Source organism: Dama dama, chromosome 16 (genome assembly GCF_033118175.1).
Source record: "Dama dama isolate Ldn47 chromosome 16, ASM3311817v1, whole genome shotgun sequence".
NCBI lineage: Eukaryota > Metazoa > Chordata > Mammalia > Artiodactyla > Cervidae > Dama > Dama dama.
The window spans coordinates 12,445,646-12,459,346 of record NC_083696.1 but is presented as its reverse complement, the minus strand read 5'-3'; the positions used below and the strand labels follow the sequence as shown (position 1 = coordinate 12,459,346).

Below are 13,701 nucleotides of genomic sequence, written 5' to 3'. Positions count from 1 at the left end.
CATCCACGGACGAGTGTGGTGCTCCTGTTCTATCTCTTTGCTGGTTTCCTCACCGGGAAATGGGGATTATACTGCCTACTTCATAGGATTGTTGCAAAGATTAAATTATAAGGATGGTAAGAGGCATATGATTTAATTCTATGATTACTTTTTACTGCACAAATTTGAAAACTGTTTCTGCAAGCATTCTCGGCCCTTTGCTGTGTCTAGAACAAAGAAACAAGTGTTCTTTGAATGAAATAAACAGTAACTTCTACACTCTTTGCCACTTAGGTTGGAACTTCTATCTGGCCTATAAAACCAGTTTCTTACTTAGAATCAAAATTCCCACTGTAAAGTTTACTCACAAGGAGCTCCCTTGTGAACCACCTATGAGAAATTCCTAACTGGTAATAGGACTCTGTTACCAAAGTTGGCAACTCATTGTAACCTGAGACAGGAAATTCCTTCCTGGGCAGACATCAATTTTGGTCATAAGGATCATTCAGAGAACACAGGATATAAAATACTTTCTCTGTGCGTAAGTTTAAAAAAAAATTTTTTTTAACATACTACTGTTATCTGCATTGCCCCCAATAAGATTTTTCTAGAATTACGAAAAAAAAAAAAAAAAAAACAAAAAACACCAAAAACCTTAAAACAGTGGCCTACAAGGTCACCAAAAAAGAATCAAGAACATATGAAAATAACTAGGACATTAAATTCCATCAAATGGCCAGTTTTCATTTATTTTGAAAACTAGGTAAAGACATGAGACAGTTTTAAAAAGTGTAGAGTTAATATTTTATTGTCACTTATCAGATGGCAGTAAGGTATATAATCTTCATACTTGATCTTTCCTTTGTGTAAATAAAAAAAATTACAAGTTTAAACAGCCAATGGCTGGCCATGTCTTCAGAAAACATGATTAGATTAATTCATTAATGGTGGCTTCAAGTTTTTCCTTATTAGCTCCAGAAAATTCACCCACCTGTTGAAAGAATATTGAATTGCCATTAGATGTAGCATTGCATCCCTATTTTGTGTATCAGATATGAAAACAGAATGGGTCCGGGGAAGACAGGAAGTATATACTTATTTAAAATTTATACCCATGGATAATACTCAGTTAAGTTTAAAAACAACAACAACAAAAAACCCACCCTCAAAAGTCAAGGCTCAGTTTTTCTACACAAATACCTCTGAACAAAGATAAATGCATTGTGATATAAATATGAAGTACCAATCACAGGGATTAATCAGCAAATCCCTGTGACTTAACAGAGATTAATTAACAATGAGATGTCTCATTATGTACTTAATGAAGAATGACACATTTAAATATTCTTAAAAGGAAAAAATGGGATGTGCTTCCCAGTGTGAAAGGTAAGTCGCTTGTTTCTTTATATGCCACGCTGGCCTGTTACCCAGCTGGTTTTCAAGGTCAGGTGTACCTACCTTCTGTCCCTTTTTAAAAAACTGGAAGGTTGGCATGCATTTGACTTCACACTCTGCAGCAACATCCTGAGGGGAAGAGAGGTACAGGAAGAAGATGAAAACAAGACTGAGTATTGAGTGCTGACACCTGTGATTATTTTTCCTCTTACCATGCTCAGAACTCAACATCAGGGCTCTGCCAATGTTTATATGCCTCAACAATGATACAGTGGCACAAAAGCCAAATCGGTTATAGTCTTAATTAAAATTTTAATATGCACTCTCATCTTTGAGAGATACTAGCCTCAGCTACTATACAGTGACTCAAACCGTTTAACAGAATTATTCTGTTTTCTTGAAGTGACGTACGTAGATGATGATCATAGGCTAAAGTTCAGAGTTTGCGAGAGAGACCAACTTGTTTACAAAGGACTTGTTCAAGAAGAAAAGTCATGGTAACCTACAGGACAGCTCCACAGACTTTTCTGCTTTTACCACCCCTCACTCTCCACACCTTATTCACACCAGGTTTGGGGGGGCAGATTCCATGAAAATGTTTTGGACGAGAGTTTCAAGTGAACAGATCCATCAGGGATTGAAAACATCAGCTCAGCACTCAGGGTAGGGAGAGAGATGCAGAAGGAACCGTGCCGTCTGAAACTGCGTGGTTAGCAAAAGCTGTGAAGAACAGCAACCAAGGAGGCAGAAAGAACCCTGAGAAGCAGATCACAGAAACCAAAGAATTTTACAGGAAAGCAAGGTTGGTACAAACACCGTGGTGTCTTCTAGTCAGGGACTTGGCAATGAGGAACACGGGAATTAAAAAATGGAGCGGCCCCGAGATTGAGCCACCAGGCAACGGAAGCAGCCTAACTTCATCTCTCCCTCTGAGACTGGAAGAAAAGTGTGGTTTTACATCTTTATGAAATTGCACGTGCACTGTTGCTAGTTTGGGCAGGAAGGGTGGCAGACAACTGCTGCTCTTTTCCTGATAACCTTTACTTTTTCTTCAAACACTGCACACCAAGCAGTACAGGGCAGTGATGGCTGCAATAAAATGGCTAGGAATGTACTGAATGCCTTGTACATTCCAGGCACCAAATACTTACTGAAAGCAAGAGTTATAAGGAAATTAGCAAGAACATTTGTTTAAAACCAAAATGAAGATCCTAACATTTTAATTGTACCAATTCCAGTACTTCAGTATGAAAAATGGGGTGGAGAGTTGACAGGAAGATAGTGAGCTGCACATGTCAAGGTTCGGGACCTTGAGGTGAGTAATCAGGAGACCAGGCTTCCCAGATGGTGCTAGTGGTGAAGAACCCACCTGCCCCTGCGGCAGACACAAGAGACGTGGGTTTGTGCCCTGCATTCGGAAGGTCTGCTGGAGGAGGACCTGGTAACCCACTCCAGTATTCTTGCCTAGAGAATCCCATGGACAGAGGAGCCTGGTGGGCTACAGCTCATAGGGTTGCAGAGAGTTGGGCACGACTGAGCGACTTAGCATGCATAAACAACCAGGAGACCCGAAGATGACTAGTTAGAAGGGTAGGGGGACTGATTTAGCTAAAAGATTAAAAAATGGTTGTCTGTGGGATCAATCTGGTCCAGATAGGTTGCTTGGTTTATGTAAGTGCTTTAAAAAAAAACAAAACAAACTCTGAATTGCTTGAATATTTGGGAACATTGGCTGGCTCCTCCCAGCATTGTGAAAGCAGCTGTTTACTGCAGTTCCCTCACTCTTACTTTTAAGTCGCCAGGTGGATATCATCTTTCATGCAAGCAGTTGGCAGAAGCCTCAGAAGAGGTGGGTGTTAGAAGGGCAACGGGGTCGAAATGATGAGCCACCCTCTCCTGGACTTCTAATCAGAGAGACGTACAGGTGGTACAAGTGACCTTCATCCCTACGAGAGAAGGAGCAGCAAGACGACAGGACTTGGAGGTAAGGGAGATGGAGCAGAAGGACCTCCTCTCCTGAGCACATCAGAATCACAGCTAACACAGCCATCAAGAAAGACTGGAACCTACCGAAAAAGGTATTCTACATCCAAAGACAATGACCACAAGTTTCAGGTGAGAAGGCGACTCCCAAAGCTTTACGAGCAGAAAATACAGCGTCCCAATCAATGGAAATGATAGTCTCATTCCTATTCTGAGATACTGGGTGCTTTATACCTCACCCAGGCAGAGCCTGGCACTCCTGCATTGGTACAACTGCCTAACTTGGCTTATTTTAAGTCATGAAAACAGTAATGCTTTTGAGAAAACTTCCAAGTGTTTTAATCATGTTCATACGTTTTATGTCTTAAAATTGCAGTCTAAGTCTTTACATGACAAATTTTTAGTTAAAGCATAAAGAATTCTCTCACTGGGTATGAAAGTGATATGACACTGTTCTTCAATCCCCATCCCTGAAAGTAAGCACTGCTAAGGGAATGAGAATATTCATTTTAAAGCCCCTAGATACACATGGTTAAACTAATTCGAATGTATCAATTTATCAGTATGTATCATGATTTTTGACATCCAGTTTGACTTTTCATGTAATCAGATCCATCAGCCCTTCCCTACTCCAATCATTGAAAGCATGGGCTTTACTGGATTTTTAATGACCTCAGTAAAGATTAGTTGTTGTTTACTTGCTAAGTTGTGTCTGACTCTTTGCAACCCCATGGACTGTATCCCACCAGGCCCCTCTGTTCATGGCTTTCTCCAGGCAAGAATATTGGAGTGGGTTGCCATTTCTTTTCCAGGAGATCTTCCTAACCCAGGAATCAAAGTTGCATCTCCTGCACTGGCAGGCAGATTCTTTACCACTGAGCCACCAGAGAAGCCCCAAAAGGTTAGTCAGTCTGTAACTAATAATATTTGATCTCTATTACCTCTGTGAATGTTTCACTTTTTTTTTGTTTTCTATTATTTGTTCTATGCACTAATTTGCCCATTCCTGTGGGGATTTGAAAAGACATTTACACTTTAAGGAGTTACTGTTGAGGTTTTAAAAATATCCTTTATCCTGAGTTGATCAGTTCCCTCATTTAAAAACAGAAAGCTAGCCAATCCCTAATGGCACCCCAACTTCCTGCCATTAAAAAAAAAAAAACACAACAATCTGGAATTTATGTAGTCACAGCATAATCAGGATACACAACTCTTCCCTCATTCCCCTAAAACCTCCTCAGTGGATCCTTTATGGTCAAACCCTGTCCCACCCCAACCCACCCCTGATCTGTTCTCCATCACCATAGGTTTACCCAATCTCAGCTTTTTATTAGTTTTTACTAGTTAAGTATAACAGGGCTTCCCAGGTGGTTCAATGGTAAAGAATCTGCCTGCCAATGCAGGAGTTGCAGGTTCAATCCCTAGGGTGGGTAGATCCCCTGGAGGAAAAATGGCAACCCCCTCTAGTATTCTTGCCTAGAGAACCCCATGGACAGAGAAGTCTGGCAGGATACAGTCCACAGGGTTACAAAAGAGCTGGACATGGCTGAGCACACATGTACCAAGTGTAATAAGGCCACATTTTACCTTATTAAAATTCTTTTTGGTGGTTTCTAGCTTAGCCTTTTGTCCCACATGGTGTAGTGGTAAAGAATCTGTCTGCCCCATGCAGGAGACAAGAGAGGTGGGTTCAACCCTTTGGTCAGGGAAATCCCCTGGAGAAGGAAATAAAAACCTACTCCAGTATTCTTGCCTGGAAAAATCCCAAGACAGTGGAGCCTGGTGGTCTACAGTCCATGGGGTCACAAAGAGTTGGACACTACTAAGTAACTGAGCACAGAGGACCAAAATACCTTTAAACCTGCTCTTGTCACCTTTTTTTCACTCACTCCTGGCTATTCTAATCAAAATGGAGACACACGGCAATCTAAGTTACTTTCTTTTAACTTACCAGTATCATACTCTGTAGAGCTGGGAGTAGAGTCTGCTCTTAAGGAAATAAGATCAGTCTATCATTTACAAAAGTAGTATTCGTACTTCACTATGCATACAGAATTGTTTTGTCTGTATACCACATTACATGTCCATGCCTTCTGACTGTCCATTTGAATTTATCACACCTGAAAGATAATCTCTTCCACCTCAAGTGTTTAGAGATTCTTCTATTAAAACTAGGTGCTGTTTGCCCCCCAAATACTATAAACGTTAAGTGCCCTGGGTTTGGAGTTCATGGACAGCAATTACCTGCATAAAAAATGTAAAACAAAAATTCATTCCTAAAACATTCCATCTACGATATAATCTAATGTTCAAAATGATGATGTCCCCATTATCCTTCATCTGCGTTCTTTTAGAGCCAAAATAAGGAGATGGTTTTATCTACAGTGTTCCAAAGCAAGCAGAGGATCCACTCCTGGAATCTGTAAATTCCATGGGGAATAATTCGTGGACTGACAATGAATTGCTTTTTGTTTGCATTACCTCCCTTGCTAATTCCGCTGACTGACCAAGGTGTGTAGGAACAGACAGACTGTTACTGTGTGTATAGGACAACCTAAGAGCTCTGGAATTCAGTTTTTAATGCTGCAGAAGATTGATAAGGCTATTTAAATGGTAGAGTAGCAGTCACTAAGAGTGTGAAAAAAAACACAACTACGTGTTGCTCAAAGCAAAAGGTCAACTTATGAGAGGGTCATTTTAAGGTCTAGACACTTTCATGGTGACGATGAGGATGCCTACCAGGCCTAAAGGAGGGACTGTCATACGGACATCTTGGCCTGCTCCGCACACCTACTTCCCAGAGGTTCTGGACTGAGGCAGAGGGCATCTGCCCTGGGCCTGGCACAGTACTGCAGGGGCCAGATCCCCAGGCTCTGCCTCTGACCTTTCTTCCTTCTGGGGTGCTCATAAAAAACACTTCTCATGGTCACTATCTGGATGAAATGACATAATACAGGTAGAGGGCTTAGTGCAGCATCTAGTATATGTTAGTACTTTCAAATAAAAATGTATTCACTTGATGTCTGATAGGATTAGAACCAGTTTCTCTAGCCCTTTCCAGGTGCCATTTGTACCTGGCTAAAGTGACCAGCTTAAGAGAAAAAGAATTAGGTTAAAACAGGAAGCAAGATTTTTTCATAAACACATACTGTCTGCTCTTAAAAAACCCAGGACACATCGGAATAACTGTACTTGAAAACCATATAAATTCATTTCAATTTGTACCTACTATAGCCCGACAGGTGTGCTGTGTTAAGGGGAAAACAAAGTTAAGACAAGGTCTCTGATTCAAAAAGACTGACAGACCATAGTGAAGGACAGACACAAAGATCAGTGTAGTAACAGCTAAGCTCACTAAGAGCGTATCATGTACCAGGGACGACTCTGAACACCCAAAGGTCTTCTAAGATACTGACAACTGCCTTACGAAGCTGCATCGACTTTGTGATTTTTACAGAGGCTCAGCCCAAGGCACAGAACACAGCTTTACCAAGCCCACACAGCTAACAAGGGACATGACCCTCCCGTCCCACAACAATCAATCCAAGAAAAAGAAGGGCAGAACACACCAGGGGAACACAGAGGAGGGAACTAACCCGGTCTGGGCATAGAAGGCAGAAACTGGAGAATTCCTGGAGAGGATGTGAAGTTTACACCCAGGAGTTTGTCCAGCAAGAGGTGAGAAATGTGCTGGGAATAAGCAGTGTGGTACAGGCTGGAGCCCACTGGCTTAGGCAGTACTGCCACATCCCCCTTTTTATAGACCCTTCTGGACCTTTAGAATTTCCATGTTTGCTCAGTGAGTAAGCAACCTTGTAGGGCAGGTATTAAGATCTGGTCATGGACAACGGAACCAAAGCTCAACAGAGACAAGGATGAGCCTAAAGCAGAGGTCACTGGGCCGGGACTGAACCCAGGTCTAGCACCCTTGTTGCTGCTCTGTACCTAACCCACTCTTGTCCCTCTGAGGTCAGGGGAACCTGCCCACACACCTTCAATCCCAGCTCTGCTACTTACTGTAACTCTACAGCCAACCCGTTTGTTTTCCCATGTGTAAAATGGGCACTATGACTGGACCAAGGATTAAATGAATTCATACTTGTTATGCTCTGAGCAGTGGTGAAGGCCAGGGAGGCCTGGAGCACTGCCGTCCACGGGCTCGTGGTGAGTCCGACACGGCTGAGCGACCGAACAACAATGCACACAGAACAGTCTGCCTGACCTAAAGTGTTAAGTGTATTTCTTTTCTCAGCTCTCTATCAAGGTACCCTGGTGTTTGGTCTTTTCAACTTCTATTTGTTGAGCATCTTGGCTTGTTAGGTAGACTATGAAGGCTTTTAGAAAGAAGACTAGTAAAGTCAGGTAATAAATGCCTCAGTGATTTTGTTTTAGGATGTGATATACATAGCTCCTGACAGCTAGAATTAAATTAGCACAAGTACCTGTTCTTCTGAAGTAACTTTTTAGCTAGGGTGGTAGTTCTAGTGTTTTTCTTATTTATGAGAACAAGCAATGTGCAATTCAGAGAAAAAGGGCAAGGCAAAAAGTTCAGCATTATTCCAGATTTCTAGCCACATACCTGACAGTCATCCACATCTACTTCAAGGAACACCACGTTGGAATACTTTTCAGAGAGAGACTGGAGAATTAAAAAAAAAAAGACACAAAGATTTATCACTGGCTAGTGGCAGTCAACACACTTAAGCTTCTTAAATGGAAACTTAAAAGTAGGGACTAAAGATCCAGATATTCAGGGACAGGTAAGCATAAAGGACACTTTCTCTGAATCAAATTTAATTTAGAACACTGATTTTGATTCCTGAACTTCAAGTAGGGCCCATGTTTCAACTTGAAAGTTGTCTTCCATGGGCTGTATGGATAAAACTTACGTTCTAAATTAAGTTGTTATGCTATGACTTTAGATGAAAGATCCAACAACAAAACCCTCTTTCCTAGTGCTGGGACCACCAACCCCAAACAAACAGCTTACAAAAGCATAAGCTGGCTAATACTTACATGAAAGAAAGGCTTGATCATTTTGCAAGGCCCACACCATGTGGCTGAGAAGTCGACTACTACGAGTTTCTCTCCTGCACTGTTCAAGGCTTCCTGAAAAGCGTACTAAGAAGGGAAAGAGGAAAGCTGATGTTAAATTATTTATTTCCAAAAGCCTTGATAAAATGTGACACAAAGCACAATTTGGAGGTCCTGTTTTCAAATTAAAAAAAAAAATGAAAACCAAGCAAATAAACTGAAGAAATCCTACTGTGGTGTATAGTGTTACTTCCTGAGAATGAAACAAATATGATGTATACAGTGTATCAATATTCATGTCTTCACAAATCAAAATATTTGGTTAATCCACATCCAAACTAGGTAAATGAAAATAAACACATTTATATTAAAAGTACTTCCACATCAAATCTAGGTATATAGTAGACATTCATTAAATGCTTATTGATTGATGCAAGGAGTCACTCTTCAACTGAATGTCACAAACGCAAAAAATTTTGCAACTAAAACAAGTTGCTTTCAAAACTAAAACTTCTTGATTAAGCTAATTTTACCTATAACATTCAAAAGCTCAACCAAAAAAGAAAAAGAAAGTAACTTCTCCACACCCTTACACTCAATTACTGTTGACTTTTAAGCATATATCCTTATACTCTTTTTAATGCAGTTTCCAGAATTGATATCATACTCTTGATTTATCATTAATTTCTGCTTTCATCGTTGACCAACTAAAAAAGTTTTTAGTTCTTCATGAAGGGAATTTTGTTATTTTTCATAAGCAATGCTTGTTGAATAGAATTCCACCATCAGAAATGATCAAGAAATTCCTTACCACCAACCTCCCTGAATTATTTACCAATGGTCTTGATACTGTAACCCTAGCAACGTAACATTCTAGTTAACAAGGGACTCATTTTTAACCACAATTAGTCAGCTGGTGCTGACCAAAGCCACGGCCATGAAGAGCAATCAAAACACAAACATCTATATCTGAAGTCTCAGTTTCCTTCAAGGGAAAAGATGCCAGTCACATTGGTTTAATAAAACCACCACCACCACCACCCCCTTGCTTTGAAAGCCAAGAATCAGGTCAGATCTGGTCCACTAAAGAAGGAAAGTAAATAAAACACCATTAAAAAAATTTTTTAAGTGAATTTCTCTGAAGTTATTACTCTAGATTTCTAATTTCTACCTCATGTTTTAGGGAAACAATTCACAAATGGTGTTTCCCTGGGATGGTAGATCATGATTTCTGTTTGCAGTTATGCAGGTACAAACCTGCATGCAAATAAAACACACCACACCTTTGGGTATGACAAAGTAGTGGTGTTTAGCGGAGGGGCACACAGGGTAAAAAGTATAGAAATTATTTTTCCAAACCATCACCTATATTTTCCAGATGAATTTCCTTCAAAGCCTTCCCTGTGATTTTTTTAGGTCAAACCAGCCATTCTTTACTGCAAGATCCAGGTAAAACAAGAAAATAAGGAATGACAGTGTGTCTGCTCAGATGAATGCATGGTTTTGTGAACATGGTTGGCTTTCAGTAAATACTGGGGAGGTTACTGTCAATCTAGAATATCTTTCGGCAATAAATTTTGGCTTCACTGAACATGAGTCACAGAGCCAGGTAAGACTTCATGACAAATTCTATTCTCTGGCCACTTAAGTTTGCCTAAAACAGACATCAGTTTGAAAATGAGTCAATATCCTCTTACTAAGAAGCAAACCATAATCTCTAGCTTCTAGAAACTACCAGTGAGGATTGATAAAGGTCCCCATCACTGACACAAAGGTTCTGAAAACAAAACAATGCATTCATATTTGGGGCAGATAAGTAAGAGTAGCTTCCAGCATCTCTTTTCCTAAACACACCCATTCCAAAGGCAATCAACAAGCCTAAGAGTGGTTTGTAAAGCATTCAGTTAAAGTGCCCGTGTGTTCAAATTAGGAGTCCAAGAAATGGCAGTGGCCATTCTTAAAACAAACTGTTGATTTCTTCTACCTCACTTCTACAGTCTAGGTATCCCACTTGGATCTGAAATAGACCCCAGTGGCTCTGAACTACCAAAACCTCAGTTGTCTTGGATGACCAAATGGCACCAACTGTAGTCCATCAGGATGGAAATCGAAAGTGTACTCAATATTTACAAGAAACATTCAAATCAGCTTACCTTTTGTTTGACTCTGGATCACAGCTTTGAAGACCCACTGATTACAACCCCAGATCAGTGCTTTTTCTGAGTAATAGACTTCCTGTCACCCTTCTACATCTTGTCATTAATGAGGGGAGGAAAGTGCCACAACTAAATAGAAAACTAAATACGACAACTAAAAGAGGAAAAGGCTGAATTTTGAAAAGACTGTGCTCCAGGCATCCATCAATTTTTGGTTCATAGTTGTATGGATTCTGAGACACTTCAGCTAGACCAAAGATTTTTCACTCCTTTCATGGGTTTTCAGAGATTCTACTGATGAAGTCGCCAGCCTCCACAGAGGATCACCCCCTACTCCCCCCCTAGACTGTTATTAGTCACCTAATAACAGTAGATACTGTTACAGGCTGAATACAGTAGATACTGACCTCAGGCTTTCCTGGGGCTCATGGTTAAGAACCCGCCTGCCAACACAGGAGATGCAGGAAATGTGGGTTTGATCCCTGGGTTGGGAAGATCCCCTGGAGAAGCAAATGGCAACCGACTCCAGTATTCTTGCCCAGGAAATCTCATGGACAGAAAAGCCTAGCGAGCTACAGTCCATGGGGTCACAAGAGTCGACACGACTTCACGACTAAACACACAACCGATGTTGACCCTAACCTGAGGAAACAGCCTCAACGCTGTATAAAGCGTCAGTAACAGAAACATTCATTGAAGCACGGAAAACTGCCTAAAGTATCCAGCAATGTCTTCAGTTATTGAAATGATTCCAAAATCTTCTAATTACACAGAAAGAGTTCAGGCTAAACGAGACCACAAACACACACCTCAGAAATAAAAATGTCAATTATCTGTGGTTGCTTCTAGGAAACAGATCTCTCTTCCCAGATTTCCTACAATGATCTTTATGTTTCTTGATCATAAAAGGAAAAAAAGACAAGGAACCATTAACATTGAAACCTCCATTCCTCAAAGCCAACCCCAGATCTGAACCAAGTACGGGCGCTCCACTCGCCTTTCCCAGCTTTCCTGGGGTGGGGAGTATAGGAGGGTAAACGGTTCCGTCCCGCTGTTTGAGCAACATCAATTTTCTCCCACGGACTTTTCTGACTCTGGATTAGCATCCATTTCTTGAGGGGTCACAGTACACCGGACACTCTTAGGTTCTGAATTCTCTGAGCACGAGAGTATTAAGTTTGCAATAACTCTCGATATACCCAACACTTTTTGCCTTGGGCGTTCCTAAAAGGACACAACCGCGGTCAAGCACACAGCCGGGCGCGGCCGCACCCAGGGGACTCCGGGCTCCAGCGAACCCCACAGACTGAGAAAGAATCCCAGATGGGTAGGGCAGTGGAGGCCCCCGGGCCCAGTCTTGTGGACTGAGTCACTCCAAAGCCAGCGCTGCCGGAAACACGCCCTGCGTCGCCGGAGGAGGAGTCCCGAGGGCGCGGCCCGGACTTCACTTCCTTGCCGCCACCTGGGCTACTAACGCCGGACTCGTCGGGGTTGGGGGTGGGGGTGTCTCCAGCCCGGAACCGCCCCTTTCACGCGGCTGCAGCACGCGTCACCTCTACGGCCCGGCAGCCGGGGAGGGGGTGTCTCCGGCCTAGACCCGCTCCCCAGGGAGCTCACTGCACCCAAAAGCGTGGGTGGATCACGCGGCTCCACGAGGAAGGAGTGGCGGCCAGCAAGCCCGGGCTTTATTCAAGAAGCCCTCCACCTCCTTGCCCAGGCCCGTGTCCGGGTAAAGATGGGGGCCTAAGGCAGACTCCCTCCATCCTCTACCCAATCGCGGATTCCCGGCAAGAGGGGTGGCGGGGGCGCAGTGGAGGACTCCCGGGCGCTCTGCGCGCGCGTGCATCCTCCAGACACTCTGGGTCACCCGGACCTTACTCTCCAGGGAAACCTGTCCGTCTCCTCCCTTCCTCCAGGGAAAGTTCCACGGCCCCAGGCGCGCCCAGGCCCGGGCTTCCCGCAGTCCCAGGCCGAGCCGCCGCGTCCTGTTCCCCGAGGGATGCGGAGGGGTGGAGTGCCCACCTTCGGCCCACCGCCTACCCCAGCTGCCCGCGGCTTCGTGCCGCGCCCTGGCATGCCCCGGAACGCGTACCTTGCTCTCAATCTGCTTCACCATCTTGGCAGCTGGGGATCTGATGAACGACCTGACGGCGCAACCGATGGAAACGGATCCAAGGCGTCGGACGGAGCTTGGCCAGCTCGCAGCCCGCTTTCCCTTTATAGTAACGGGGGGGGCGGGGCGGGCGGGCGCGCGCGGCGTGCGTGCGGCGGGGGCGCGCCCGCTCGGGCCTCCCGCGCCCGCGCCGGCGTCCAGGCTAGGCCCCGCCTCCCGGAGCCGCCGGGTGGGGGCGGGACCGCCGGCAGGGGCGGGGCCGGAGGGGAGGGGCGGACGCGGGGCGGAGCTCCTGGGCGTCGTCTGGGCTCGAAACCTTCGGCGCCGCCCACCTGTATCCCACCTGCGAGTGGGAAGGCGGAAGGGCTATTAGGTGATCTAAAGGGCGCGCGCACTGTGCAAGGCGGGCGGGGGCGCGGCGGCCACACCCTGATCTAGAGGGTCACCTCGGAAGAGGCCAGGCAGGCCTTAATCGGACGCGCCCAGAGACGAGGCCATTTACGGTTTCTCGGAAAGGCCCGCCGTACCACCGCCCCACAGCCCCGCGAACCCCCACAAAATGCTGAGTAACGGTAACCAGGAAGTGTCTCTTGGTGTGCCCCCCCACTCCCCTCGCCGCCTCCTTTCCGGAATGTACCGCGACGGTAATCCTCGTCCCTTCCTCCTGTCCTTTCACTTTCACCCAGTAACCTGCTGCTCCATCATGACGCAGCAGTTTGGTGCCATTGTGAACTGAGCGGGCTCCCGCCGGGTGGAGTTGATGCTGGTGTTAAGTCCTGCGGCAGTGACACACTTGTGACCCTGAGCAGGTGCTGACCTCCCTCCCGGTGCCTCCGATTTCCTTACTGTAAGATGAGAATCAGGATGGTCCCTGACCCCTGGCGGTGGTGTTTTGAGGATTAAACAAAATTCCTGAGAGGTGATTAGGAGAGTGCTTGACACACGGTAGGCACTCAAAAAACAGTTACAATTAATTCAAGATGGGAGCAGTCATTAGTCCTGCTTGGTGTCATGGGGGTGGGCACGCTTGAAGAGTTTATA

At 44.4% G+C, this 13,701-nt stretch overlaps 1 protein-coding gene across 1 annotated transcript; it reads right to left on the bottom strand.

Moving 5' to 3' along the window:
* Positions 1-702: 702 nt before the first annotated feature.
* TXN (thioredoxin) lies at positions 703-12,780 on the bottom strand. Its single transcript, XM_061163444.1, has 5 exons — positions 12,640-12,780; positions 8,374-8,478; positions 7,937-7,996; positions 1,438-1,503; positions 703-970 (listed from the first exon to the last, which is right to left on the bottom strand). The coding sequence occupies exons 1-5, from the start codon at positions 12,661-12,663 to the stop codon at positions 908-910; spliced, it is 318 nt and encodes a 105-aa protein (XP_061019427.1). The 5' UTR covers positions 12,664-12,780; the 3' UTR covers positions 703-907.
* Between the last annotated feature and the right edge of the window lie 921 nt (positions 12,781-13,701).